Consider the following 25746-nt stretch of genomic DNA (forward strand, 5'->3'; position numbering starts at 1 on the left):
GCGCTCAAGAAGTCTTGTTATAGTGAGGGTTAAAGGAACATCTTCACAGTATGACTTTTTCGAAGAAAGGATTCAAATGGGTTCAGTGATTAAGGCTTTTGCCAGTGCACAGCTCCTGCTTATTTACTGTGGCCACAGACTTCTCAATTTAACGATGTCTTCACAAGCTTCTGATCTCTTTTTGTTCTAAAATAATGATGGATTGAGCATTTATCAGGAATGCATCACTTTCTAAGGCAGTTAAGGCTCTGTGTTTGCACAGGAGAGGATAGGAGCCAGTCTTTCTAATTCATGCTGAGTGAAAAGTCGTCTTTAGAGAAGACTTGCAGAGGCACACGCGCATCTTATGTCTAATAAAAAGAAAGCAACTTACTACTTGTCAGAAATTCACTGCAGCAAGACTCTCCACCTCATCAATGCCATTGAGAGTAACCAGTTTGGGGCACTGCCAGCATCACAGACTATAAGAATGGGGAAAAATTATCTGATCCTGAAAAGCAGAGCATGCAAATATCCTAAAAGGTGAGTACAGATGTATTTTATCACTTAAAATAAAACTTGGCTTATCTCTGGTGAAGGCCGTAACTTCTAGAAGCAAGAAAACAACTCTTCCTCCCGAGGAATCATATTTTAAATGAAAGAACATAAACACTAATCAGGACAGCACTCAAGGTTATAAATCTCAAGTAAAATAGTTACCTGCTGACAGCAGTACCAAGTGCCCTAGCTTTAAAAACCTCCACGATCCTCCTTTGTGCAAGATGCTTTCACTAGGTTAAGCTGCCCCTCTCACTCGAGTCCTGCAGTTCCTATTTCAGGGCAATTATTCTGTCCTTCTAACAAGGTAGGTTTGACATTTAATTTGAAATTGTGGATTCTCCTGCTGACTGACTGATTACTAGAAAGCTTTTTCAAGTATTACAGCCAAGCTCCAAGAATATTTGGGGCAGGATACCATGCTTAAAGTTCTTCACCTACAAGTTAGATACTATGCAGTCCAGATGTTCACTTTTTCATCCAGACTCAGATTTTCCTTTTCCTTCAGACGAGAAATCTCATTTCTTTGGAAGCTGGGTTGCTCTTCAAGTGTAAAAGAGAACCTTTGTTCTCTTCATCAATAAATATCATACCACGAATGTTAAAGGAGACCAAATTTGGGCTCTGCAGAAGTGGGAATATAGTCTGTATGGGTCATCCCTACTCACAGCCAGGCTGATGAGAAGGGCCATGTAACAGTTTCGATTTTTCTCTTAACATTTGTTAGCCAATTTAAATCCAGTTGCAGTAACTTACTTAAAACTTCATTTTATGGCTAACCTTGACTATAAGTTAAAGCAAACACATAAATAGAAACTTACTGTGGTAGCATTAAGATACCCCCATTAATATGTCATATTTTAATCAGAATTCTATGTCCAGCTGATAACAAATTGTCTCCAGGAGAATCTGTTTGTATTTTTATGGCACTTTTCTTCAATTTATCTGTGTGCAGAAATTCACACATGAATGATCTCATAATGTTAATAGAAGTTTCACAGCTATAAAGCTAATACACATTTTCATATTATAGGAAGGTTCACTAAGATAGGAAAATATGTGTGAAAATGGAGTTTGGTATTGGTTAAACAATCATGTTTAATATAGCAGTGTCTTTACATTTAATAATTAGCTGTTTCTGATGGTTTTTTTCCTAGTGTATAGAGACTAAGAACATATTTGGAAAAAAAGGTAAGTAAACTAAAGGGATTTACAGCATTTTAATGAAATAAAAATCTTGTGTGTGAGGCATCAATGATATTTAAGAGAAAAAAAAACCATGATGCTCAGTTCAGTCACAGCAATTCTGAAGCACCTGGCACCTTTGATTTTTAATGGAGTGTTGATCTGGGAGCTGTTTCAGGAGAAAATTGAAGTTACGTGAAAGAGAAATCCTTTTATAACACTAAGTTATTTATACATTGTACTTCTCACACATTGGAGAAACAACAGCTGGGTTGGAAGTGTATGGACCTTGTAGCTAAAATCTGAATTAGCTGTTTTTAAAAACAGAGAAAAGCAAGTTAGTCTGTCTCTTTAATTCCCAACTTTCCATATTCTCTGCTCTAGCTCATATACATAATTGTAATTTCTTATTGTGACAAAAAGGTTATAGAAGAAGAACATGAATTTAGATAACTTGGAGAACTCTGAACCTATCCCAAAGCTTAATCTGCATGACATCTCTTCTAACTACATATGCTGAGACATTTGACTTATTTTGGAGCTTCCCAAGGCTTCCAAGCCGTTCAAGGCTGTACTGTGCTGGAACTGTAACACATTATGAGCAGTTGCGCTGCTCCTCTGAAGCCAGGGCCCTTGCTCCTGAAGTAAAAGAGCGGAGGTGGTGAGGCTGATCTTGCCACATCATCCTGGGCTTCACCCCAAGCCTTTTCCATCATCAGAACAGTGGTACTTGCACTGTGAGGTGTTAAAGGAGCTGCTTCTCCCCTTGTTTTTCTAAAACACAGCCCACATTTGGTATGACTTATAGGGAAAAGGAATTTTCCTAATTGAAAACAAATAGTTAAAGTCAATACTTTCTTTTCATTAGCATAACTGTACTGTATATACCATCAAATTCTAATTTGGGAATCATTTAATTCTTCCTTCTGTATTTATGGAGAGTTCATGAATCCAGACTGATGTGCTGCAGCTCCAGTACCAAAAAGTGTTGCAGACAGGAGGAATAGGAAGCAGAAGTTGGAAAGAAGGATAAAACAATCAAGACTTGACAGAAATTAAAATATGCATGAAGATGCGTGAGAAGCACAACCGTTCCAGCAATATCCCATATTTGCACTACCTTAGTCACGGAATTTATTTCATATGTGTATATACACACACACACGCACATTAAAAATTATGCAAAGCAAAATATAGAAAACATATATAACATATAAACATATATATGCATAAAGAACTTAAATATAGATGTCGTACTGTCCAAAAGGTTCTATCCGTTCTTCGACAATTCTTCCATTCATGAAGAACTGTGATACTTATTTCCAACTCCCAGTCCTTAAAATAAGCAACAAATACAGATCTTTACGGATATTCAGGCTCCACTTCCTGCCAATGTCAAGTACAACAGACTCCAAATTTTAGATCTTGGGATGCAGTACAATGTTCTGCAGCATAAAGGCCCCAAAGCAGACAACATGAAGAAAATGTAAGGTGTTGATAAGCAAAAAAGCTTTTTTTCCTAACTGATTTCTGTATTATCTGCTTCCATTCCATCAAGGACATGCTGCATGAATAATGAAAGTAGTCTTCTATTACTGCTTCCTTGTAAATACCACAAAATGACAGTTGTACTCCACCTGCTCTGAAAAAAGAAATAGAAGCACAGTTGACTCAGCCAGGTGCACTCCTTTCAAAACATTTGTGGCAACGCAGCTACAAACCAGAGGAAATATTTATCGGAAGACCCACCAACTCTCTTATCATCCTTTTAAGCAGCAACAGGGAAGCAGTATCAGTACCTGCCTTGATTTCAGGTTCCTTGCACTTCTTAATTGGCATGAACAAGAGGAACAGTGCTTGCTCCCGATATCCTACCTGAATGATGAAGATACTGGAGCCTCTGAAGATGCAACAGGGGAAGAAAGAGCCTTGCCTTCCCCAAGCTGATTACTTCCACCTTCTCTTGAACAGAATCTTCTTAGGTACACCTTTAAAAAGTAACTTTTACATCCTGTACATTTTCAGCTGAATTAATCTTCATCTGGGTTACAGTATGGCTGCAAGAATGTCAGTGCCAGGAAGAAGGAAGAGGATGAGGGTGAATTATTTCCTCCTTTTCAGAAGCAGCAGTAATTTAACCTGTAATTCAACAAATTGTTGAAAAATTCACTATTACCTAACATCTAGCAGTGATGCCACAACTTCACATATGAAGAAATGAGTTTGAGTATTTAGAGTGTAACTATAAAAAGCTATTACTGCTGTTCAGAAATCATGTTGTCAGACTGCTACCAATCCATGAGCAACTACCTTGGCAAGTCAACTACTGTTTTATATTAGTGATGCCATTAGGCAAATTATTTACCCTCATCAGGGATTTGCCTAAGATTGCAGTTGTTCCTAAAATTAGAGCGCACAAGAACCACGTTGGTTAAGAAGAGATATGGATACTGTATTCATACATATTCATGACTAAGAAGTGAGCCCATGAAAACTGACACCTAACTTATACAATATTTCAGACTTTGAGGAAATTTGAGAAGCTCTTACCTCAATACCTGTCCAATAGTCCATTATTATACCTGTCCTTGTAGTTGTCCATTACATTTTTCTTCCCCAGCCCAAAAGTTTAAAGGACTCTGAGGTGCACGGAGTATTTTGTCCCCAGTTAGTTTTATGGACTGGGGTATGTAAAGTCTTAATATATAATTTGGCAAGCAGTTCAACAGTAACTTCCCGTAGTAGCTAGTCTGTGGTAATGACATGTCATTTCTGTACATTGTGTAAATTGCTGGCTCTGACTTTATACTTCAATAAAATCCGTTTGCATAGTTTGTACTTCTCCTCTCATTGCTATTAGGCAGGCAGAAATTCAAACAACAAAACTTCACTGTTTGTGTCTCTAAGTTAAATAACCAATGCAAAGGATATTTTCAAAATTCATATCAGAACAAGGAAATCACTGCTAAATTATACAGAAATTGTGCTATACTTTAAGAAGTGACTGATGTGCAAAGGAAGAACACAAGTATCAGATGCTTGACATTCTCCCATCTCCTCTCCACACCCTCTCATTTCTTGTGTAGGTGATGCATCGCTGAACAGGAGGAAAGTGCTTTGGATGGCTAAATTCTGAGATAAAAAAACTATAAAGGTATGTATATCCAAACACACCTTTGTGTGTAACTTATTCAGACAAAAGACTGCATTTTTGTAATAACAATCTACTCCTTCCTTCCATTTCCACAAAATAAATAAATAAATAAATAAATAAATAAAATGCAGAGGAGTCCTTTTATAGAGCTCAGAATACATGTGAAGTATTTTGAGATAGCAAACCCATAGCAAAAAATGACAATAATGCTGCAGATCTCAACTGGTGAGTTTCTTTGCAATTTTCATTACTATCTTTGAGAAGCGAATTGGCAGCAGCTTTGTTCAATTAACTCTGACATAAACAAAGTGTGAGAACTATTTATCAGTACTTAAGCCTTTTATCACACACTTTTATCATCCATAAGACATCACACACAATACCAAGCCTCCAGTTCTGAGAGATGAACCAACATTTTCTAAGCACCACCACTCCGGTTCCAACAGACTGACCTGTAGACAAAAATCTCTTTAAGAAATTTGAGTTCAGGTCCTGGAAAAAGCTACAGGAGCTGCAACTTAAAAAGCTCCTGTTCTCTTACTGATAGGTGGAGGGCAGCAGCAGAAAGAACAGTGCACTCCATGAGGCTGGCACGGGGCTGCATTTGATAGTTTACACTGTAAATGTGCCATCCCAGATAGCTGGCGTGCAGTACTCTTCTGCTGCCACACCCAGGCACGTGCACCTGCCTACTCACTACTTCCCTTCCAACTGCCCAACTTCTAATAGCTTCATTTGCATTTATAAAGCAATGGGGTTTGAGTTTATGACATTTATTGCTACTTCACACTTAAGATGAGCACGCTTCACTAACAAATTAACTCAAAATTAGTTATGCAGATGCTGGGTTTGCTTTTCTTTCTTTTTAAGAGGTTCTAACAACAAGCAGTGGGCAGTACTCTGATGATAAAGGGCACTGCACAGAGGGGCAACTCTCATTAGCCAAGGACAACCCTTTTTCAAAACAGAAATGGAAACATTCAAATCTGGAGAGCTTCGGTCTTCGAGGCAACTGTTTGGAAGGCCAGTGACTGCATAGCATATACTTTGTAAAGTTTTGTTGTCTACTAAGGCAGGGAAAGATCTGCTGGACTACCTAAAAGGCCATTTAAAATTCTGTCCACTTATCCTTCAGAAATTTGCAAATATCGCATCCTCTCACTTTCTGTGGAAACAATATTGAAGAATACAGAAACAATATTGAAAAAGCAGCTTCAATGATTTGTTTGAAAATTGCCAGTTTCTTCCCAGCTGGCAATGAGCCACTTGCAGGGATGCAGAGGTCAGCTTTGCTGGCTTCTATACCCAGAAACTGCAACTTGCCACTGAAATGAGTAAAAACAAACAGAATTCAAACAAAAACCAAGTTTTCCTTTCTTTATCTTCCCTGGAACTACAACAGCACCAAAAAGCAGACTTTTGGTGACCCTTCACTATAACAAACATTCAAGGTTATATATTTATACCTTGGGGAATATTAATGAAACTTTTTTTTAATAGAATAATGTTACTAACTTTAAGCCACAAAAACCTCTAGTGACTGTGCTTATGAAGACTATATAAAAGGAAGCAGAGAGTCTTCCTTCTCCTTCAACCATTTTTTTTCCCCTCTCTTCTTCTCAACTGAGAGGCATATGGCCATAGGATACCCTTCTGCGTTCTAATTATATTGCTAGAAGACATGCCCTAGACATTTTGTTAGGATGGGACAGAGAGAGGATAAGGACTGCTTATAATAAAACAAACTGCTCTATAAAGCTCTTCTATCATTGTCACACCAAACTGGAATTAGTAGTACCACAGTGAGGACAAAATGCTCTTATCATTATAGTCTGTAGCTATTCACCAAGCAATGCTTTTTTCTTTTTTTTCCCCTAAATAAAATTAAGCAGCAAAACAAGCAAACAAACGAGAGAGATATCAGCTAATACTTTCTAGGCTAAGATTTTATAAGCAGTGAAATCACCAGAGCACCTTGAACAGAGAATCGCACACCAGGGCAGCCCTTAGAGAATTTTCCCAAGACATCCAGTTAGGTGATCAAACTGCTTCAGACAGCCTGGACTGAGACTCTGTAACCACAGTTACAGGTAGCACAGGATGGCAAGCACAGCTCAGCCTAACAAAGAGATACAGCTCAGACGCTATCAAATGGCCAGTTAATATGCCCAACACTACAGAAATGCCATAGATGAAGTCACCACCAAAACTCCCATTGTGAGGAAAATTTTTACTATGTTTTCATGTAGAGGACTCGCTACCCTCCTTTCATACACTGACTCTGTACTTAGCAGTGTTCTTCTGAGTAATTAGCACTATCCTGGAACGACCTGAGGATGTTACAGGATAGCCAACTTCCTGTATTCAAGCCCAGTGGACAGATAGGTTGCAATCATACTGTATTCGCATATAAAGTCTATAAATGCAAATGGTGCCAAAAGGCTACTTACAATACATTTACAGGATTCTACTTCAAGCAGACTTCAGGTTCCGAGACATCTTTTAAGGAACAATGGAAGATGCACTTTTCCCCCCCCCCCCCCCAAAGATCTACTTTGAATCAGGAATCAGTCTTCTGGGAAATTTTCCGATTGATTATCATGATAAAGCAATTAGCTTTTGAATCTCAAGCTGCACGTGAACAGAAAAAAAAAAAAATAATAAAAACGAAGAAAGACAGGAAAAAAAAAAAAAAGCAAGCAGAAGTGAGGTTTTGTGACAACCGTGTGGCGTCAGCAGCGCTGCAGATTGGTTACTCTCACGTGACGCAGCAGAGGACTGCGATAAGGGTCGGGGCTGCACTGCGCTCGGTGCTCCCTCTTCTGGCACCCGGGCCGGGAGGGTGGCCGTGGCACATGGCACTGAGTGCAGGAAGCAGGCCGCCGGGGGGAGGGGAGACAGAGGCAACGTTGGGAAGCCAAAGCAAATTACTCCTGATAGTTGTACCCAAATTCTATTTCTCTCTTTATCGGGGATTTACAGAGATCTGAGTTTCTTACACCAAACAGGTGGCCTCTCTTTAAATGCTTCTTATTTTCTGAGTTCCAAATTTAAGCCTCTGTAGAACACTGAAATATCAGTACAAGGTAGGTACCAGACAGCATCTACAATACTTGCATGGCTTTCTTCAATGCAGTTTCCAAGCACCACAATAATCCCCCATTAGAAAAGTCCTAATAATACAGACAGGACCACAGAACATATGGACAAGCTGACATGGTCCAGCTGAATTAAACACTGTTCTGAAGCCATGGTGAGCTCTTCTATTGATGAACTGTCTTCACTCTTGAATAACCTGTAAATTACAACCATTAAAACTCTGCTTTGATGAAGTGAAGAACACCCCAAATCAGCAGCCATTCTTGCAGTGAATCCCTCTGTGCCTTAACTTTGACAACACTGATGATAATGTTACTACCTCTCAATGTTGTTAATGCATTTGTATACATGAAGCATTCAGATATTTTTCCAATGATTACACTGGAAAAAGCCTGTAAGGAAAAGCAAAAATTCTCTATTCAGATAAACATTCAAATATAATGTAGATACAGACGCATTACTGCCCTCCCTTTTCTTTAAATTCAGTGAGCAGTATGCATCTCAAACTGAAGGATCTTGCATAAAAAAAGTGTGATCATATAATTAAAGACACATACAATGTCACACATGGAGAACTCCTACGTAACGAGCACTGAATTTTTCACCCTTTATTTTGATGTTTACATGTGAATTTTGTGCGTAATTACATAGCACCTTAATGTTCTGTTGCAGAGAGAAACTATCAGACTTTTATTTATAGTCAGGAACTCTTCGGCATATGAAAAATAAAAGAGTAAATCAAGTGTATCTATATTTTCTTCTAGAAATAAAGAAATGGATCCTGAGATGAACTTGCCTCCAGGCAGTAACCCAAAATTATAAAATTTATCATAAAAACATCTTTGAGGGCTTAGTTAGCACATTTTGGCAAAAGGACAAAGACAATATTTAAAGTGAGGAAACTTGCACTATCAAATATCTGCTATCATTTTTGTATAGCACTGCAAACATGGCCAACACACCTTGATTAAGGACGTGGCTCCATTTTCCTAAGTACTAAGCAGAACTAATTCCAAGGGAATGCAATGGGGGTTCTTTAACAGCTTGAAAACCTCTTGAAGAAAAACTATCACCCACATTATTTAATTTCCCTAACATGCAGTGAAGAATGATCCCAGACTTATTAAAACACAGTTAGATCAAACACTATTCTAAGGGTTCAACTTACAGTCAGACTTCACTTCCGTTGTCTTATAAATCAATCTGGACTTGTAGCACTGAAAAATAAATCTATCTTCACTTTGTAAATTAACATAAGGGTAACTCGATGATGGATGAAATGACAAAGGAAGAAGTTTCATTCTCAGAGACTAAACCATACCAAAACCTTACCCAACACTGCTGTTTACACTGGAGAACACAGCACAAGCAGTCCCTGGTACAGCACTTGACTTATGGCATTTGTTTGCATTCTAGAAACTGAAATAAAATACTGAAAACTATAAAGCCTTAACATTACCAATCGTGTGAACATGTGCAAAACTATTCATTTCTAAATCAGCCAAAGATGAAAACGAAGTCTGCATCAACTGTACCTAAGGAGATGTACCTGAAGCGGATGCCACTGAGAGTTACTGATCACTGCTGAGAGGCTGCCAGAGTGGGGTTTACCCTAAAACTATCAGGTTTTTTTCATTCTCTTGCTAGCACACACATTTTCTTTCATCTCCTTTTTCCTTCTTCAGCAGGACTGAAAAAATTCTTCAAGCTTCTGTACTGTTCTCTGACATAGGCAAGGGAGTTTCAAGAGAAGGCTGAGACCTCTCCCTAGAGCGAAGTTCCCCAACACAGCACACAATCTAGATAAGGACAAGATAATGTAAGACATTTTAACACTGCTACTTCACCTTATACCCAGAGACTGCATTCTAGCCTCTTGTTAAGGGACTAGAAAGTTCACTCTTCTCTCAAGAATATCTCAGCTCAGAGGCAGACTCTCCCAGCTCTGCACATTAGTCACTCTTAAATACAGTGATCCTGGTACCTTTGGAAACCACAAAAAACAAGAATTGGTGATACAGAATCATATAATCACTTTACTACTTAGAATTACAGAATCATTAAAGTTGGAAAAGACCTCTAAGATCAACCATCAACCCCTCGCTACCACGCCCAATAAACCAAGTCCTAAATGCCACGTAAGCATCTTCAGTTATCCTTTGCAACAAGATTCTGGGTGAGATAGATCTTATGCTCAGGTTTGAAACCCAGAAGAGTAGCAGCCCAGCCTCACAAACCTTCCTGTAATATCTAGAGAAGATGAGCATCGTAGATTCCCCTAAGAACTTTGAATGCTATCATGTTACTGCCATCAACAGGAACTGATACTTGGCTATATTTGACAGGCCTTTATATGTAAATACCATCAAAAACTGTTTCTTCCAATATTTTTTTCTGTTTTGTTAGACATCACTACAGCTAAACAGTTTAAAATCAAGTTTAAAATCAATTTAAGTGGAATTTTAAAGTTATGTGTGACCAAATGCAGTAAGTTTGAAATATTTTTTTCTTTCAGTTAAGCTGAACAGAGGAACATTTCTTTTTATTGGACAACCCAGCAGCACTCAATGCAATGCTGCTCACCTATCTGTAGTCTGTAAGGCCAAATCCCTAGTAAGTAACACACCAAGAGGCAGACTGACAATTACAGCTAAACAACAAATTTTCTCCTTCAAAAGCGCACCTGTGGTTATTCATGTTTTTTTACTGCTATTGAGTAATTGATCGGTGTGGGCAATTTCAAAAGCATTGTTTAATTGGTCTTTCTTTCGCTTACTACTGAGGTTTTCAGAAGTTTTGTAGCGTGTATTATAGTGAAATGCATAAAATGTCACATGTAATGTCTGTCCACACATTTATACTACTTCCCTTTTCGTTTATGCCTCTATAAAAGTTAACTAAGGCACCTGCTTACAGAAATTTCTACATATTTTTAGCTACCGTTGACTGGCTTTTGAACTGGTAAAAATACAATGATGAGACAGTGCTATGTGATGAGTGACTACTGCTTGCAGATCTGTAATAGTGAGAACTCTCACATGAGTAGCATTTTATCACGTGAACTTCTAAAAAACAACATTAAGTTATTAGGCCTGGTTTTCTGCATTAATGAGACCTCCCACACCAGTGTTGTGCTACCATCATTCTTGCTCTGCAAAAACCTTTAGTTTGAGCCAAATATATCAATAATTTCTGCATTTCTGAGCACAGCTCCTTTTAAACATTTTGAACTCTTTCCGTTTTGCATCTCAATCAAACTTTCACACATGCCACCAGAAACATGAATCACACTAGTGCTATTTCAGGGGAAGCATGCCATCCACTAGATCATGCAATCATACAAGGTGATACTGCAAATAGGTCATTTACTAAGTGCTAACCCATTCTTTTTCTTTTTAAAAAACATCAATGTCCTGATGGCAAACTGGTGCGTGACTTCTGTGCTTGTAAAAATCTTCAAAAATGTTCCACTACTCAGGCCTTAGTCTGTATTACACGTATGATGGCTTACGAAATGCAGCCCATAATTTGGCCTGATAAATGTAAGAAAAGGCTATGATGAATTCATTAATCTAATCTTACTGTTGAAGCATGGCCAATCCCAAGTGTTCAGAACGCAAAAGTCAGGACCTACAAAAGAATTACGATTTCAAAAGCGCTGCAGTTTTGAAATCAAGTGGGAGCATGTTCACGTATTTATTTTTTACTTCTCCTTCGGCTGCTTTCAGGGTTTTCCTGCTTCATGTTTCATACTACATTGCTCAACTGAAAAACTTTCAACTATGAAGTGTTTTTAATTTGGGGCCCAGATGATCCTAAAATGAATTGATTTCAATAGTTGGACCTCTGCGAAGAACAGCAAATACTGAAAATTTACAATAGTTATAGAAAATATTTAAGAAAATGTTTAAGTGATTTACTTGATTATTTAAGATTGTGTTAATGGAGCCCATTTTTTCAACTGTTCTACTTCCTGAGAAGTAATAACTGAAAAATAAGATGAGGAAGGCATACAACACATTCAGTAGGGAAGTATCTATTAAATAAACAACTTACAAAGTTTCAATGCAAAAGCATTATTTATTTATTTACGTAAGATTATCCAAAACAAGCCTGCAAGGAAGGGCAGTTAACTCCTCTAACTGCAGTGGAAATTTTGTACAAGCGTGCAGAAGTAGACCATAATATTGCACATTTGCTTCTCCTTTGCTCTACTGTTTAGCATTTAATTTCATGTATTAAATTCTTTAATCTATGATTTAATAAACTGCCACTGAAGACTAGCCACTTACTACAAAGCAGCAGCATCTTTAAGAACTAGCTAGCACAATCATATGGAATAGAATTTTAAAATATTGCTTGGTAAGAAGGGGTAGAACTAATCCCTTGCTGAGCCTCTTGTTAACCTCTTCTTAAAAGGTGCATTTGTCACAGCAAGCTGCGCAAACAGCGAAGCCCTTTGACTAACGTGCAGTTAACTTCAACACTTTAACACATCTTATTAAAAACGGTTCAGATGAACGTCACTAAAACGTACCACAACATTTCTAACCCCTTCTCCTCTATCAGATTTTCATTCTGTAATTCTTGTGTTCATTTCCAGACTGCACCTACATTAATGCACCACTGCTGCCTGCAGTCTTCAGAGTGATTTTAGTCTCTCCTCTAGCCCACTTAATAGGCCGCATTTTCTAAAAACACACATATATACACACTGGCACATACACACAAATTAACTATGCTAACTTCAGCTTCTAAAGATTTACTGTTTACCATTTAACATTAATAGCACTCAGCTAGTGATACTAGTTACTCTAATCAAACCGTAATGTTGCCACAATTCACGAGCAGCACAAGCAAAAATGAAAATGGAAATGAGCAAGAGTAATTCACCCACCAGAAAGCCAATGCAGTCAGTGGCACGCTGACAAGAGCAATTGTAGCCTGCGCTCTGGATGGGAACAGTTGGTCAGACAGGTGATAAGCACAGAATTTAATACTAAAGATTCAGGGGAAAGGCTTGAAACTGCAAACACAGAACACTGCTATCAGGATAGAAAATCTGTTTAACACAGTGATACTTAGAAAACAACAACAAAACCCAAAAAACCAACAAACGATGACAAAGCCAACCACGACTACTGAACAGTGACAGTTCAATTACTGGACCTGCACTGTCCGCAAGAACGCTGCTTCCATGCACACCACTTACACACTAAAATTCATTGTACATATTAACTTTTATAAACAATTAATAATGGCACAGGTTTTATTTTACAGTTTAAAGTAATTCAAATTGCATTGACAGCTACCAGACAGATAAATAAGAGTATGTTAAAAACAAAGAGCAACACAAGCTCCGGTGCTTTTTCCCTTTTAACCATCTGATCTTTAATACACAACAAGCTATATTTCCTAATTCTTAACTAGAAATGTATGTTGGTACATTAATAATTATCACATTAACAACGAAATACATCAGCTCCTTTATTTAGGTATTATTAAATGCATGCATATTAAGGCACGTAAGTCAGGAAAAAAACCTTAATTCATAAGCCCTTTCTCTACCTCCAAAGAGAAGGGAGCTCCTGAAAGCATAAAAATAGCAAGACAGGCGATGCAACGCAGCCTCATCACATGGATCTCCATCATTTCAGCGACATGCTGAAGAACCGAGCCACAGAAACCCAGCCGCGTTAATGTAAAACAGCAATTATTACCGAGCCGGCATCACAAGAGCCCCATACAGACATTCTGTACCTGGGTGCTGGATAGTGTTACTTGAAGCATCAGCCTAATAGCCGGTTTATTCATAAGGCACGCACTAAAATGAAACAAACAGTAATTAAGTGCTGGCAGTGACCTAGTTAGCTCGGTGCGGCGCTGGATCGCCCTGTCACTCATTGCAGGCTCGCCACGATCCGCCAGCAGCGCTCCCTCCGCCCGGACCCCGCGCGGGGAGCAGCGCCTCACGCCCCGGAGCCCCACGCTCCCGCCGCCCGCGCCCGCCGCCCTCGGTAGCAGCGCCACGGCCGCCGCCGCCAAAGCCGCCGCCTCGCCTCGCTTCCCCTCCCCCGCGCCGCCGCTCCGCGCTGGGACGAGGCCGCCTCTGACGCGCTCGCTGCTCGCGTCCCCCTTCACCTCCCTCTCCTCCCTCCCCCAACGCGCACGCTGTATAGAAAATCTCCTCTCGGCGGCGGGAGGGCGGTGAAATCCTTCGCTCTCCTCCCTCCGCTCTCCGTAACGCGAGCGAGCCGCCGCCTTCTGTTCCTCAGCCTCGGCCAAGTCGGCGTTTTGTTGACAGGCTCTGCCGGGCACAAAATGGGGCTGCCGCTTCCATGGGCGCCGCCATTTTGTGAGGAGCCGCCGCGCCGGCTGCGACCGCGGCCTCGGTACCGACGACGGCGGCGGCGGCGGCGGCGGCGATCCGAGCGCGGCGCGGCGGCGGCCGGGGTCTGCTTAATGGTTGAATAGAGTGACCCCCTCCAGGGAATCCCCAGCTGACGGTTACGTAAGGGACCGTGCGCAATTGCCGCGCTCCGCATGGCAGCCCACCTAGCCCTGCTACGCAACGTGCCCGGCCGCCCGCCGCCGAGCGGGGCGAGGAGCGCCACTCACCTCTGCCGCCGCCCCGCGCCGCGGGGACCCCGTGGCTGCAGGAAGGCACGGCCGGGCGCCGCCGCCCCTCCTGAAGGCAGGGTGCGCTGCGTGCGTCTGACAGAGCGGTGTGGACCCTCGGTCGCTCGTTGTCAGTCCCTCTGGCTTTGGGAGTCTCCCTGCTGAAGCAACAGGAACTCCGAGTGCCACAGAGCAGGGGTGCAAAGCAGGAGCTGCCGCAGGTCTAATTTGGGGGTGTCTCCTAACGCCACGGCAAGTAGATACTGCAGTTCTTACACTGGAGTTCAGGCAGCAGCACTCCATCCACACAGAGAGGCCCATTCTCAATATTTATTAATTTGAAACGGGCATTTCTTTCCTGGCTCCCTGGCACCCCAACAAGTGTGACCCAAGGGCAGACCTTCAGCAGGCGCCTGGCTGCGTGTCTCTGTCTACATTCAAGCTAAATCAGCACTCGAGAGGAAAAAAAAATCTTCCTTAAAAAATATATAGATATATTATGTGTGCGTGTGTGCATGTTTTATTTTCTGAAGTTAGTGTATGGAATAGAAGGGAATTACAGCTTTCCCCTGAGCGCGCCCTTGTGCCACGACCTGCCCGCAGCCCCTGGCTGACCGAGCAGGAGTTCTACTCGAGGACAAGGCGAGGCCCCGCCTGGCCCTGGCTCTCGGCGCTGGCTGTGAGGTAGGAGCGCTCCTCCGGAGCCCCACCTGCAGCTCAGGTGCCGGCAGGGAGGCACCGAGGCCCACCCGGAGCCCCGCAGCTTCGCCGTGGGGACGTTTGGGGCCGAAGGCCCCGCAGGCCCCTCTCGCCCCAGCTGCCCGGCCTGGCCGCAGGTACCGTCCTGCGCTCTGAGGCGCTGGATGCACGTGATGAGGGAAATATTTACAAATACCGCACCACCACCATATGCCAGAGGAAGGTGGGCTGCCGCTTACGGCCAGCGCCTGCCTGGGGCGAGGGCCGCGTCCTCCCTTCTTCAGTAACGTCGTGCTTCTGCGTTCTTTTCAACGACGTACAGACACGGCAACGTGTCTCGGATGGAGCGGAGCGGCCCTAAAGCTCTCCGATTACAGGGCACGGTATCTCGAGAAGAAAAAATACGCGGCTGTGGGGCCTGGCGGAGCGCCGGCCCTGCCGCAGTCCTCCGGGGCAGCCCCGGCTCCGCGCCTCCCTCGGGGCAGTGCGGGCCCCCCGGCCCGGAGCGGGGCTCCCGCCGCCCCCGCCGCGCGGCGCTCCCCACCCCCACGCCATCCGGGGAGATTTCCTGTCCTTGGGAACACCTCGGCCCGGGGGACTCCAAACTTTTCCGAAAGTCAAAATCCGGCAGTGCCCCCTTCCGTCGCCGCCGCCTCTCCCCTCGAACTCGGGGCGCTCGTTACCCGGCCCGGCGCTCCGAGCCCACCTCTCCGCCCTCCCCCCGGAGCGGGGAGCGGCCGCTCGAGCGAGCCCGGCGCGGCGGGCGCGTTTCCCGGCCCTCGCCCTGGAACAACCGGTAGTAGCCGTTTTTTTTTTTTTTTTTTTCCTCCCCTCTCGTCCCTCTCCCTCTTCTCTTTCCGCCCGGCTTTGTGTGAAGTTTGCGGCACATTGCAGATGAGCCCTTAGCGGCGAGAGGAGCCTATTGTTCCCCGCCAGGAACTGCTTGCTGGGGCTGCGCTGGCTTTTGCCTTCGGAGCTGCCTCGTGCAGTACCGGGAGCGGCCTCCGGGCTCCGCTGTGTTGCGCTCTCGTCCAGGCAGAAGCACGGCGGCCTCAGATCTTTTTGTCTGAGAGAGAAGAGAAGTGAATCCCGTTGCCGCCGCCACCGCCGCCGCCGCCGTAGCCGTGCAGTGTGTGTGTGCGAGAGGAGGGAGCGAGCGAGGGAGAGGGCGACCGCGCGGAGCCGCGTCTGTAACACACACACACTGTCAGTACCTCACTCCGGCTCCCCCCACCCCGCCACAACAGTAACCCAATTCATTGTGTGATCCAGCAGCACCATGTTGAGTCTCATGTGCAGGCTGGATCGGCTGGGTTCGCGGTGCTGAGAGCGGCAGCGGGAGGAGGAATCGCGGAGCGTGCCCCTCTCGCTCCCGTCTCTGTGCCCGCGCGCTGTGTGGAGGCAGGACTCGCGGTTACCGCACTCGCGGGGCTCCCTTATTCCTTTTAAACTTTTTTTCAAGCAAGCCCCTCTCCATGGCCGATCCCCGGCCGAGCACGGGCACCTGGGTCTCTTAAAGGCGAGGAGGAGCCGGGGATTGTTGTTGTTGTCGTCGGCCGTTTTTTTTTTTTTTTTTTCAAATTGGATTTAATTTTTTTTTTTTTTTTTTTTTACGAGGACCTTTTTTTTTTTAATACAAAAATGGCAAATTCGACGGGTAAAAACCACGCAGACCAGCGGAGAAAGGGACTCGCTTTCCTGGACGAGCTGCGGCAGTTTCACCACAGCAGAGGGTGAGGAAAATGGGGAGATGGCACGGGAGGGGGGGAGGCTTTAACCGAGCAGATCCAACTTCCAGCCCCTTCCCTGAAGGACACGGCGGCCCCGGCGAGGGGAGAAGAGGGGGCAGAGCTGACAAGTGGCGGTGTTTTGTGTGGATCTCCTTTGGCAGGTCTCCTTTTAAGAAGATCCCTGTGGTGGGTGGGAAGGAGCTGGATCTTCACGCTCTCTACACCAGAGTCACCACTTTAGGCGGATTTGGGAAGGTGAGTGGAAGTTTTAATTTGGGTTTCCCTCCCGCTAACCTCTTCCCAAAAGTCTCCTCTGACCCCCGGGGGCGGCGGGGGGAGCCGGGGTGCCGGGAACCGGCCTATTTCCAGAGGGTTAGGGAAGGTGGGGGGTGGAAGGAGGAAGCAGGCAGGCAGGTTGGTGGCTCGGCCTTGTCGGCGGAGCGATGCGGGGGGATCGGGGTACGGCGTCCCCCCGCCCCGGCCTCGCCCCGGCCCCGTTCCCTGCCCACCCCCACCCCTCCCCCCCCCCCCCCGGGCCCCGGGGGAAGGCGAGGGGGGGAGCGGGGCCGCGAGGGGCAGTTTGTTTCGCTTGTGATTGCGGCTCTGCCCGCCTCTCTCTCAGGCAGACGGAAAGAGGAGAGTCTGAGCGCAGTTTTAGTGCAACTCAAAATTAGCGGGCATGTTTAACATCGATAATCGGCACGGAGCATGGGCTAGGAACCGAGCCTCGCGGCCGGGGGGGGCCGGGCGCTGCCCTCCGAGCCCTTCCCGGGGAAAAATAACAAAAGGGGCACCCGAGACGGTGTGTAATCAAATAGCCATCTTTAGGCTTCGAGGCTGGGGACAGAGATGTAGGCCTCAAAAGAAAGGCCTCTCCGTGGCTGTGGCTCCGGCCCGGGGGGACCCGCCGGTAGGACCCCGCGGCCCAGGGGGCGCCCCTCCCGCACCGCCCCGCATTGTGGGCAACTCGTGCGGGTTTTAACGGACCGCGGCAGGATTTAAAAGGGGGCGACAGAGGGACTGGCGATTGGTTATTGTCCAGGCAGGGGAAACAACAACAAACAAACCCCGGAACGGCCGAACCCTCCTGCCCGACCCCGCGGCGTGAAAAATAAAAATCGGGGCTGTGGGGGGAAGGAGGAGAAGGAGGGGGAGGGGGGAACGCCGGGGAGAAGCGGGGGGATTCCCGGGGGGAAAGGCTAGGAAAGGCTGTCAGCAGGAAATGCGGCCCCGACCCCACACGCGTTCCTGTTTATTTATTTCAGTATATTTATCCGTTCGCTCCGTGGCAGCCCCCTGTTTCGGTGGGCTCTGTGGAGCGGTGCTGGGGGCACGGTGTGCATCGGGCCTGTGTTGTTCTGACAGGTCTCCGAGAAGAACCAGTGGGGTGAGATCGTGGAGGAGTTCAACTTTCCCAGAAGTTGTTCTAACGCTGCCTTCGCTTTAAAACAGTATTACTTGCGGTGAGTGCTACCAAGCTGTTGCTGTGGTATTCGTGAGTGTGGGATTGTGTTTGGTTTTTGTTGCGTGCAATAACAAAAATACCCCCGCTCTTTAAAAATGCTGTAATGCAGACCTGAAAATACGTCCAATTCCTTGTTTGTCTGGTGCAGTGCTCGGTTAAAGGTAATTATGTTTTGCAGCTATTTTCTTTGCATTTTACATCTGCAAGCCTTAAACTTTGAAGTGATCCTCAGTATATAAACGGGATATGTGGGAGACGTTTCTGCTGATCATTTCAGAACGGTGGTACTAAAGGACAGTTACTGAGGGATCCTGTTATTGCAGTTACAGAAACTTAGTTTAATTTTTGAAGCGCTGAAATGTGTTCCTGTATGTAAAGTTGTTTACAGCTCAGTGGGGCCAGGCAGTGAGTGAAAATACATCAGCAGGAAGACAGACTGCTTGGGATAAATTATATTGTTATCAATTACTAGCAGCGTTCATTAGGCTTTATTTTAGAGTACAAAAGATAAATATTAATATATATTTTTTTCTTTTACTGGAAAAATAATAGATTGCTGCAGTTTTTAAAAATAAGGTTACCTTCCTTGAAATCATGCAGATGATTTTTTATGAGGCAGATTATTTTTTAATGTAGCATGGAGTTAATGTTGAATATTTTAAATTACTGTGTGTGGTGCTGTTCGGTTACTGGATGATTTTTTTTTTTTAAGAATTAATTTTGATTAACTCGGTGGTTATTTTTTACGTGAAGGATTTTGAAATTATTGCATGTATAGTGTCTCTAGGTGCTTTGTAGAGACATATTTAATTTAGAATCAAGTTTTATGCGTACTGCTTAAGGAACGTAGTTTTATGTTTCTGAACTGTATAGATGGTATATTTAATTGCAGTTAAAGATAAGATAGATGAGCAATATGTAGGAAAGATGTATGGGCTTTTGGATTTCTGTTTTGGTGATCTGAGTACACACAAGCTTTATCTGTCTCCAGTTTGGCCTTCTGAATTAGGAAATGCAGTAATTGTACAGGTGCACTTTCTATTGGTTGTCCTAGATTGACTTCCAGCTTGAAGCTGTAGAGTTCAGAGCACAGTAGAGCAGTTATTGAGTTACAATGATGCCTGGAAAACCTTAGTCAGATAGCTGTAGTTACTGAATTTTTCTTTTTTGTTGGTGTTGACATATGATTGCTTTAAGATCCAGACTGAGGAAATAAATGGCTATGGTTAATAGCTTTAGCAAAGTTTAGGATTGCTGCTAGGCCTAGGAATGAAGTGGGAAGCTCACTTTAGGCTGTCCTGTTTATTTTCTTTCTCTAATACATAATATTATGGTAGTGTTGCTAAAGAGTTACTGAATCATTGAAAATAGTTACTGCTTCTTCTGTTGGACCATGTAGTAATCTATTACCTGATAATATTTTGCATATAGTTTGCAAAATGATAGAGGTTTTTTTGTTGTTGTTGTTGTTTTTTTTTTTAACATATTGCTTTTAATTTCATGTGATAGAAGCTTGAAAGCCTAACTTTTTGCACTGTAATGTCATGGCTGTATGTCATTTGTGTTTTCATATGTATTTTGGAAGCATTTATATGCTGTGAGAGTTAGCATAATTAATGTTAATTTAGCATTCTAATGACCATTAATTTTTATCAGGATGCTACTTTATAATTTAGAATCCATCATCCAAAAATACTATTTTTATTGTTAAGATTTTGTTATTGGCATTATTTTATATACGGTTGCTGAAAATGTGTGTAATTGATGATATACAGATAATATAAATTGTTTTTTGTTGTTGTTGTTTTTTATTTCTTTTAATTTAATTGGAGTTTTGAATAAGTTGATGAGGAGAGTCTTTCAGAAGGTCTGGTTCATCATAATCTCTGTCATTTGCATAGGCCATTCTGAAATAAGCTGTCAAGGTGGTTGTTTGGGGGGTGGTTTGTTTTTGTTTTGCTTTTCAAATTACTGCTTTACTCACTGTTGCTCTGGCATAATCTGAGTTTGATGTGTTTTCCAGCTGAGTTCACCGCCCTAGATGTGCAGTATACAGGCTGTATATACACGTGTGTCTCTGTTGGGTTAATGCTTGTTTAGCTTTAACACTGAAGGTTTTAGGGGGATTTGGTCATAGGGAAATAAAAGTGCTGTAATGCTAAATTTGTAGAAAGAGTTTTGTGTATCTGTGTCAAAGACCATAACCTGAGGTTTCTCACAGGGCTGTATTTTTATGAACCGCTGAGAAATTACCCTTGGGTTTAGAAAATAAAAAACGAAAATGCTCCTCTTGAGTCTGAAATATGAGTGTAGTCTTGATCTCACTATTGTAATGACTTTGCAAACAAATTCAAACAAATTGAGGCCCGTTAACTTCAGTGTACATTTTTATCCAACTGTATGTTGTGTCCTATGAAGCGATGCAGTGATCTGCATGGCAGGTGGGATCCTGCTGGATTCAGAGGCATTTGGTGGTGTGCACCTACAGGAATACATTTGTGGATTTGGATCTGTGATGGTTTGTGATGAAAGTTGCTTCTTTCTATGAAACATCTGGCGCACTGCGTTGGCTGAGATAAAATCTCAGGCTGCACGGACCCCTTGCTCGGTTTACTGTTATCTCTAATAATGCAGTCATTTCGACTCTAAATTGCCGTGTAAATAATTTAGAAAGTTGAATTATTTTGTGTGGCATTAGTAGTCCTGTTGGCTTCATCATCCTGAGTGTTTTGCAGAACAATCATCGGATAACCTTCCTGTAAGCTGTTGTCAGGTGTGTCTTTTTTTCTTACAGCTACTACTTCTTTTTGACTCTTGTGGAATTGTGCTTTGGGAATGTATGTTAAACTTCATTCACGATGTAAACTGTTCAAACTTCTGACACAATTCTGATAAATGATAATTGAAAATATGGTAGGCCATCCCATCAACCCCTTCTTTTCCCTTGCACTGCCCTCTCTTTTCTCGCACTAGAAAAAGTTATTTGTGACAGTGAAAGTCTGAACCATTCAAACTTTGTGCCTGCATTGCTTTGAGCTGTCTGATAGGTGAAATAATTTATGCACTGTGGTTCTTAGTGAGCAAAGCCACACAGCTGATAACCACTGATACTTGTTAATGTAGTTCTGTAAGTCTCTGTAAGCACCACAGAGTGTAAGACCCTTGGATGTAGTGCAAATTAGATGCTTCATCTCAAGTGAGGTGAATTAGGAAAGCATTTTCTAAATGCACCTCTAAAGATTATTTTAAAATGTAAGTGAAAATATTTTAATATGGAGTAATAAATGCAAGTCTTGGTAGTGTGGGCATGCATTTACATTTTTGTTAGTTGGTAAATCATGCAGTAGGTGAAAACAAAGTTAACATGAAATATAGGCTGTTTTTTATGTTAGTAATTGATTAGATGACATTCCTACAAAGAATTGGACCAACGTGACCTTGTATGTTAGTGTAAGGTTCTGCTGGTTTTCATGTGAGAGTAAGTGATACATTTATTTCTGTTGTGGGTCTACATGAGGCCTTTGAGAGTGAGAGGCCTTGTGCAAATGAAGTACAGAGTTCGAAATGAGTTTTTGCTTTTAAAAAGTATTTGTCTGCATTAAGAGATATTATGTGAAAGGACAAAGTGTCAGGTAAGATAAGTTTGAGTCTCGGTTCTGCGAAGCTTATGGTGAAGGCAGCAGAAATTAGTTAATGCCGGTAAAAAGGTGAGTAATGAGAGTTTGCTGTTGTAAATATTGGGAAGGTAAGGAATAATCGAGTAGAGAGAAAATAGGTCAATTTGTAAATGGAAAGGGGCAGAAAGTTAGTATGAAGGCAAGCCATTATGGTGAACTTCTTGAAAATGTATGGTAGGATAAAAAAAAGTGTGAGCAGTTAAAAACCAGGACCATATGAAATAGTTACTGACAACAGAGGGGCGCTTGAAAGTTAGGAAGATATTTAATGAGAGCACTGATTTCCTACTTAATAAATAAATAAGAAAGAGAGAATAGTGGAGAGAAAAAAAACATGAGCTGAAGAACTAGATAAACTTATGGGATTCTAGTTCCTGGTTTTAATAAAATAATGGCAGAAATATTAGGGAAACAACAATAAAAGCCTGGAATTTTCTAAGCAAAATAACTTTGAAGAAGTTTTTTTTGTTATTTTTCTTGCTCTGATATTGCAGCAGCATCTGCACATAGATCAGTGATGATGGGTAAGTACAGGACTGGCTCGCTTGCCAGATCTGATTGCAAGTTTCTGAAGGCCTCAGAGGATGAAGGGAAAGTTGTAGCTGTAGTATTATTTTGCATATTTAACTGAAATATAAATACATCTCTGAATCACTCATTAGCAAATTATTTATCTATATCTATAGACATCTGAGTGAAAAATTGGTTGAAGGACCATAAACAAAAATCCAAGTATGAGAGATGTATTTGGTGAGTCACAGCAGTTTTAGGTGAGAAGAGTGCTTGCATATGCATACAGCAGTACAAGATTGGCCATTTTAGGCATATTTAGTGTCTGTGTTAATGAACTTAATGAGAAAGTGACTAGTGCACTAGTGACATTAGCAGATGATAAGGGGAGAGTTAAACACAAGTCAGAGCAGAAAAAAAAAAGTTATCTAAAGAAATTAGACATGTTGTTGGAAAATATAATGAGATTATTTTGGAAAACGTGCTAAAACATGTGAGGGACAGTAATCCAAAACAGGTATTCACTGTGAGGGAATAACCTGGAAAGCAGTATTGCTGAGAAAGGGATCGGAGCAATACCATGGGCCTGATAATCCTGTCAGTTGTGTGCACCCAGCTCCCTTTCATATGAGAAAAGGATTTGTGCATGCTTCTGACAGGCAGAACAGGCCTCAGTGTACAGTATGGTATATAGACTTCGTGAAACAGCATGGAATGAGTTTAGGCTATATCCACAGAGGCACTGGAAATGAGAGAGAGTGATTTTTGTATGAGATTGTGCGACCGTGTGTTAAGTACTGTTTTACATCCAGGCACCGTTGCAACAGGTGTGGCAGCTTGAGAGAAACTTTGAGAAGAACAGGAAAATATACAGAATGCAGAAAGGACTAATTGATTTTAAAATAATTGAGAAATAAATGTATCTTATGTGGCTAAATGAATATTTGGGGTGAAAGGGGGACATGGTATCTTAGAAGCATTTTGAAGGGCCTACATACTTAAAAAGGAGATAATTTTTAATAAGATAGGAAGTTATGTTAACGTGTAAGCTGAGATGAAACTGAGGGAGAAAATTCAGTGCAGACAGCAGCACAAACGTGTTGTTCAGAAGTTGGATGAGTATGACAGGCTTAGCTGGGAGGCAACCCACCCCATGTGCTATCCAAACGCAGGCTGGTCAGGGTGATAGGTACTGTGTGATAGGGGGTGAGCCAGGACTGGCAGAAAAATGGCCCAGATGACCTTGCAGGTTCTGTCCATTCTTGAATAACATTATAATGAAGGCTTTCATCTTACAAAGCTACAAACATTTATCGTAACACTACAGACTTCACCTGAAAAATCTACCGCGCTTAATTTTGTCACAAATCCTGTAGTCATTGGCAAGACAGAACGAATACGTGGGCGACATTTTTGTGATTTCTGTCTGGAATTATTTTTCCCTCTCAAGGTAAGAATTGAAAGGCATGTTTCAGTGAGACATCTGAGGCCTTGCCTTTCAGTCTTAAGCCAGTATTTTACATAGTTGGAGAGAAATTTTGGTTTAGTTGTACTGTAATAATACAGTTGACATTTACAGTCAAGAGTAGGTACTGTTTGTGCCCTGAAGTTTTATTTAGACAAATTAAATATGTTGGTTATTAAAATATCAGAATGTCTCTCTATAGGAGTTAATTTATTTGGATGGTTATTGTCTAGTCAGAGTTGCTGTGCATCTGCTCAGAAGATAGTAGAGCCTGTACAAAAACATAACCTGCAAGCAGCAGGTGAAAGGAGTAGTAGTTACCTTAAAATTTATCTTCCTTAGAGTTGTGTTGTGTTACTAGGCACTATGCAGATGAGTTTGACCTCTATCAAAGTTCCTGTGCTTTTCCTGCAGAGGGTAAACTCCACCGCTGAAAAATGCAGTGAAAAATTAGTGAGGTGAATGTTAACATACTTTCTCTTTCTGATTATTTTCTTACAAGCTTTTTAGTAGAAATGATTACCTAAATGCTCCTGAGGTGAAATATTCTGGTTTATTGGGAGAGGGGGGCAGTGTTGTTCTCCAGTTGTAAAGCAGAATTCTGATTGCTTAACCTGAAAGCTTATCTAGCCAGGTGTCAGAACTAATAATCTACAAAAAGCAAGTTTCTGGGAGCACTGTAGTAACTCCTGGTGACTTCAGGGCCTACCTGGATCTTCTAGTAGCTGTTGCAAAGTTTATATGTTAATACCATTTTCCAATCATCAGCTGAAACAATATAAAAAATAATTTATGTTTTTGAATTATTAATAGCTATGGTAACATCCTAGGTTTGAATAAATGGTAAGTAAATTACAGCAAGACTGAGAATGCACAAGGATGGAAGGGTATTGCTTCTCTCCTGCTAGAGTGGAATAAGCCCGGGCTAAGAAAAAGGGCTTCAGACTTTCTTCTATAGCTAATAGGCTTTAATTACCTTTTTTTTATTTGCAGTGAAACCTCAATAGATAAGGCTTTCATACTCTTTCCTATCCTAGCCCCTTCTCTCCTTTCCTCAGTTTAGAGATACAATTTATTCTGGTTTACAGGTGTGAGCTACTAGAAGCGCGTAGAAGTTCAGACCATTCTTTGAAAAGTGCATATCAAATGGGAAAGAAATCCAAATATAGTATAACTTTCTGTTTGTTTAATAACACAAAATTCCAGTTAGGACAGCCAACTTTTTTTTTCTTTCTGTGCGTTATTTCAACTGTCCATAAGGGAGGATACTGGTAATTACCATCTTTTAGAGTTCCTTTTTAATCAATAGCTGAGGAAGCGCTGCTTGAAAAATACAACAGACTGGAGTTGTGTTCTGTGAACTGGAAAAGTGAAAACTAAGTATGCAACAGATTATGAGAGTGGATTGTTTGTGGTTTGTTTTAAAATGCTGTTTCAGAGTCCCAAAGTGGTGTCTTTCAGCTTCTGTGGGACTACTTGAAATAACTGCAGTATCAGTCAGTATTGTTACAAGACACATAGTTCATACAGGGAGTTAAATATAGGCCAGAGATCCCATAACAAAATCTTGTTTCTGGTTATCAATCTGATACGTATTTATTCAGTGG

The 25746-nt window shown here is 42.3% G+C and overlaps 2 protein-coding genes across 4 annotated transcripts in view; one reads left to right on the forward strand and one right to left on the reverse strand.

The window, feature by feature from the left end:
* Positions 1–14914, reverse strand: part of LOC116226637 (uncharacterized) — a 49393-nt gene extending 34479 nt beyond the window's left edge. The window contains exons 1-2 of the mRNA XM_090136332.1: positions 14544–14914; positions 13736–14282 (exon numbers count right to left, since the gene is read on the reverse strand). Of these exons, the coding sequence (XP_089992458.1) occupies positions 13736–14282; positions 14544–14914 (918 nt within the window). The remainder of the gene's footprint in view (positions 1–13735; positions 14283–14543) is intronic.
* Positions 14915–16169: 1255 nt separating this feature from the next.
* Positions 16170–25746, forward strand: part of ARID2 (AT-rich interaction domain 2) — a 106326-nt gene continuing 96749 nt past the window's right edge. For 2 of the 3 annotated variants that reach the window (XM_090137938.1, XM_031589557.2), the window contains exons 1-3: positions 16170–17025; positions 17184–17277; positions 18388–18485. In XM_090137938.1, coding sequence (XP_089994064.1) covers positions 16934–17025; positions 17184–17277; positions 18388–18485 — 284 coding nt within the window. In that variant the 5' untranslated portion in view covers positions 16170–16933. Of the gene's footprint in view, positions 17026–17183; positions 17278–17568; positions 17825–18387; positions 18486–25746 lie in introns of those variants that run through there. The other variant, XM_090137945.1, reaches the window with a different exon arrangement.

This window comes from Phasianus colchicus, chromosome 1 (assembly GCF_987193195.1).
Source record: "Phasianus colchicus chromosome 1, bPhaCol1.hap1.1, whole genome shotgun sequence".
NCBI lineage: Eukaryota > Metazoa > Chordata > Aves > Galliformes > Phasianidae > Phasianus > Phasianus colchicus.